The sequence below is a fragment of the Bison bison genome, unplaced genomic scaffold, assembly GCF_000754665.1.
Source record: "Bison bison bison isolate TAMUID 2011002044 unplaced genomic scaffold, Bison_UMD1.0 scf7180017864471, whole genome shotgun sequence".
Taxonomy (NCBI): domain Eukaryota; kingdom Metazoa; phylum Chordata; class Mammalia; order Artiodactyla; family Bovidae; genus Bison; species Bison bison.
In genome coordinates this window covers 40,554,642-40,558,277 of record NW_011495032.1, presented here as the reverse complement: position 1 = coordinate 40,558,277, position 3,636 = coordinate 40,554,642, and the positions used below count along the sequence as shown (strand labels likewise).

At 57.3% G+C, this 3,636-nt stretch overlaps 1 protein-coding gene across 1 annotated transcript in view; it reads left to right on the top strand.

Moving 5' to 3' along the window:
* Positions 1–7: 7 nt before the first annotated feature.
* The window catches only part of AAMP (angio-associated, migratory cell protein), a 4,723-nt gene continuing 1,094 nt past the window's right edge, over positions 8–3,636 (top strand). Inside the window, exons 1-9 of the mRNA XM_010861288.1 lie at positions 8–171; positions 653–805; positions 1,445–1,564; positions 2,080–2,219; positions 2,474–2,618; positions 2,898–2,981; positions 3,080–3,195; positions 3,353–3,456; positions 3,588–3,636. Coding sequence (XP_010859590.1) covers positions 51–171; positions 653–805; positions 1,445–1,564; positions 2,080–2,219; positions 2,474–2,618; positions 2,898–2,981; positions 3,080–3,195; positions 3,353–3,456; positions 3,588–3,636 — 1,032 coding nt within the window. The 5' untranslated portion in view covers positions 8–50. The remainder of the gene's footprint in view (positions 172–652; positions 806–1,444; positions 1,565–2,079; positions 2,220–2,473; positions 2,619–2,897; positions 2,982–3,079; positions 3,196–3,352; positions 3,457–3,587) is intronic.

Below are 3,636 nucleotides of genomic sequence, written 5' to 3'. Positions count from 1 at the left end.
TCTCTGTGAGGCGTTGGAGCCCGGAGAATTGGGTCCGCCGCTTGCGCCGCATGGAGTCCGAATCGGAGAGCGGGGCCGCTGCTGACACCCCCCCGTTGGAGACTCTAAGCTTCCATGGTGATGAAGAGATTATCGAGGTGGTAGAACTGGATCCTGGTCCGCCGGACCCGGGTAAGAGCTGCGGATCCTCAGGCCGTGGGACAAGAGGCTCTTACCCCTGGCCTTTGACCCCGGGTTTTCCCCCCTCTGCTCCCTACCCCACCCCACCCCCCCCACCTCCCCTGTCATTCCTACCTACCTCCTTCGCCCTTCCCCTCTCCCCCAACCCCACACTTAGTTTTCAGGCCTGGCCCGGGGTGGGGGTTCCCCTGACGCCTCCCCTGGCCCTTCCCCTCACACACCCCCTTCCCATCATTCCCTCGGCCCTCCCTTCCCACATGGTCTCTGGCCAACCCCAGGTCCTCAGAGCTCTCCGGTCCTCCGTTCTGCACGCCCCCTCCTCCCTGCCGCCTCTCACCCCCCGCTTCACCCCTCCTGTCTGACCTCACCTTGCCCTCTCGCCACATGACCACCCCAGCCTCGGGCCTCCCCACACTTGCCATCCCTCTTCCCGCCTGCCGCACACCGTCTGTTAACCCTCTCCCCAAAGCAGACGATCTGGTCCAGGAGATGGAAGATGTGGACTTCGAGGAAGAGGAAGAAGAAGAGGGCAACGAGGAGGGCTGGGTCCTGGAACCCCAGGAAGGGGTGGTCGGCAGCATGGAGGGCCCCGACGACAGCGAGGTCACTTTTGCATTGCATTCTGGTAGGTCCCTGGGGAGAGCTGTCCTAAGTTCAGTCCAGGTGGACATTTGCACATCATCCGCCATGTAGTGGTGGGAAAATGTTGCCTTTGTGATGGAGGAGCTGTTGGCTCCTGGAGTCAGTTGAGACACACTTGGATTCAAATCCTGTCTCTGCTACTTGGTTGTTTATGATCTTTATTGACGTCTCTGGGCTTTAGTTTCCTTTTAAAAAGTTGTCATTGATAAAAGTTCCTTTACTCTGAATTAGGGGTAATAGTACCTTTTAGATCATCTTTTGGATAATCCTCTTAAATATTAACTCTTGATAAGGAACCAGTAACGCAAGCTTTCCTCACTCAGCCCCCAACCTGGTGGCATCCCACTCTGAGAACTGTAAGCCCTACACTCGTTCCCTCTTGTCCACCACAGAAATGTGGGGTGAATGGAAGAAAGAGTACAGGAGAGCGATGTGTCCTGGGGAGGGACTTCTCCAACAACCGAATGCTTGAAACTTAGAAGAGCTTGAATGCACCCTTCTTTTCCAGGAAGAAAGACATGTTGCTTTAGGTGGAAGGGGGGTGGGCTCCCCAAAGGTCCTGAAGGACAGGACTCTAGGTGGGATCCCCAATTCCTTACTCTTGGAATATCTCTTGGGACAGCATCAGTGTTCTGTGTGAGCCTGGACCCCAAGACCAATACCTTGGCAGTGACAGGAGGTGAAGACGACAAAGCCTTTGTGTGGAGGCTCAGCGATGGGGAACTGCTCTTTGAGTGTGCAGGTGAGGGAGCTCGGTGAAGTCCTGCCTCTTTGGAGGTCTTAGGGGGCTGGCCTGCAGTGGTTATGCATCCAGCAGCCATTTATTGACCCCTGTTTTGCCAGCTCTATGCTTGGCCCAAGAGCCCCAAAGAATATCCTAGTCTTTTGTGGGTGTGGGGGAGGGAGACACTGACTGGCCGAGGGAGTCAGGGAAAGACCTGGAGGAGGCGACACTAGTGGCGGAGAATGGGGGTGGGAAGGAGGCTGTGGATATTTCAGGCAGAGGTGCGGACAGAATGGGAAAGACATAGGTCTGGGCTACACATGGTCAAGTGGGGGCCCAGTAGTGTTTTGCCTGGGGAGAGCTGGGGGTTGCTGCAGTGGGCTTCTGCAGCAGCTCTGAGTTTGGTTGCCTGTTTTGTGGGGACTCATCCTTTTTTTCCCAGCTGGTACTTTCTGGGGGCCGGATACCTGGGTCCTGTATCCCCAGCACCAGGTTCCCTGACATTCTCTTCTCTTTCTGCCCACTCTCTGCAGGCCATAAAGACTCTGTGACTTGTGCTGGTTTCAGCCATGACTCTACCCTAGTGGCCACAGGAGACATGAGTGGTCTTTTAAAAGTGTGGCAGGTGGACACAAAGGAGGAGGTCTGGTCTTTTGAAGCAGGAGATCTAGAGGTGAGATTGTCACAGTGGGATTCAACTCTGAGGGCCGGGTGGAGTGGGGAGAACTCGGGGGCCCATACCACCTTGAACGGATCAAGCCAGCTCTGAGCCAGTGCTCTCCCAGGGGACAGCAGGAGTGTCTGGGCCTGTCCCCTGGGATGTCCCCACTGACTCGGAAGCAGGGAGAGCTTGGTGGGGTTCTGGGGGCAGACTCCTAGGTGAGATGGGCTGAGGGGAACCCTTGTTGAGCCTTTGTCCCTGCCCAGTGGATGGAGTGGCACCCTCGGGCACCTGTCCTCCTGGCGGGCACGGCTGATGGCAACACCTGGATGTGGAAGGTTCCGACTGGTGACTGCAAGACCTTCCAGGGCCCCAACTGCCCGGCCACCTGTGGCCGAGTCCTCCCTGATGGTGAGAGCGGCATTCCTGAGTGTAGACAGGTGGGGTCTGGGTTCCACACATGCCTGGCACCCTCCTGGGCCATGGTCAGCAAACTCCGAGGTCTGCTGTTGAGAGCAGTGACCTCCCAGGACCAGAGCAAACAGCTTCCCCTTTCTCACCTGGAACTGGGTCTTCCCTGGGGCACTGTCTGTTCCCTCGCTTCCTTGCCTGCCTCTCTCTTCTCTTGCCTGATGTGCTGGTGTGTCTGTGCTGGTTGTCGTCTCTTCACCTGCATCTCTGATCCTTCAGGGAAGCGAGCTGTAGTTGGCTATGAAGATGGCACCATCAGGATTTGGGACCTGAAGCAGGGAAACTCTATCCACGTACTAAAAGGTATTGGAGGCGGCGAAGGTGTTAACCTAGGCTTTTGTGGGGAAAGGGCTGAGACCTGGGTCAGGATGAAGCCTGACTTCCTCCCTGCTTCATCCTAGGGACCGAGGGTCACCAGGGCCCTCTGACCTGTGTCGCCACCAACCAGGATGGCAGCCTGATCCTCACTGGCTCTGTGGACTGCCAGGCCAAGCTGGTCAGTGCCACCACCGGCAAGGTGAGTGGGACCTGGAAGTCTGGCTGTGGGGCCCTCTGCTTTCCGCATCTCCGTTTCTTCTTTTTCTTCAGTCAGCCTCCTTGCCCCAGTGCCTTTCTTCTCTTACTGGAGAATCATGTTTCCAGGCCCTCTTCTGATCCTCTCCTCTGGCTCATAGGTGGTGGGCGTTTTCAGACCCGAGACTGTGGCCTCCCAGCCGAGCCTGGGAGAAGGGGAGGAGAGTGAGTCCAACTCCGTGGAGTCCTTGGGCTTCTGCAGTGTGTGAGTGTGAGCGCGGCCTCAGCCTGGACACATGAGCAGGGGGCTTGGGGGAGGGGGCTGGGGACCAGGGAGGACAGAGGGCGCCAAGTGCAGGTCCCCCCATGAGCCTTCATGATGCTCTCTTCTGCCAGGATGCCTCTGGCAGCTGTTGGCTACCTGGATGGGACCTTGGCCATCTAT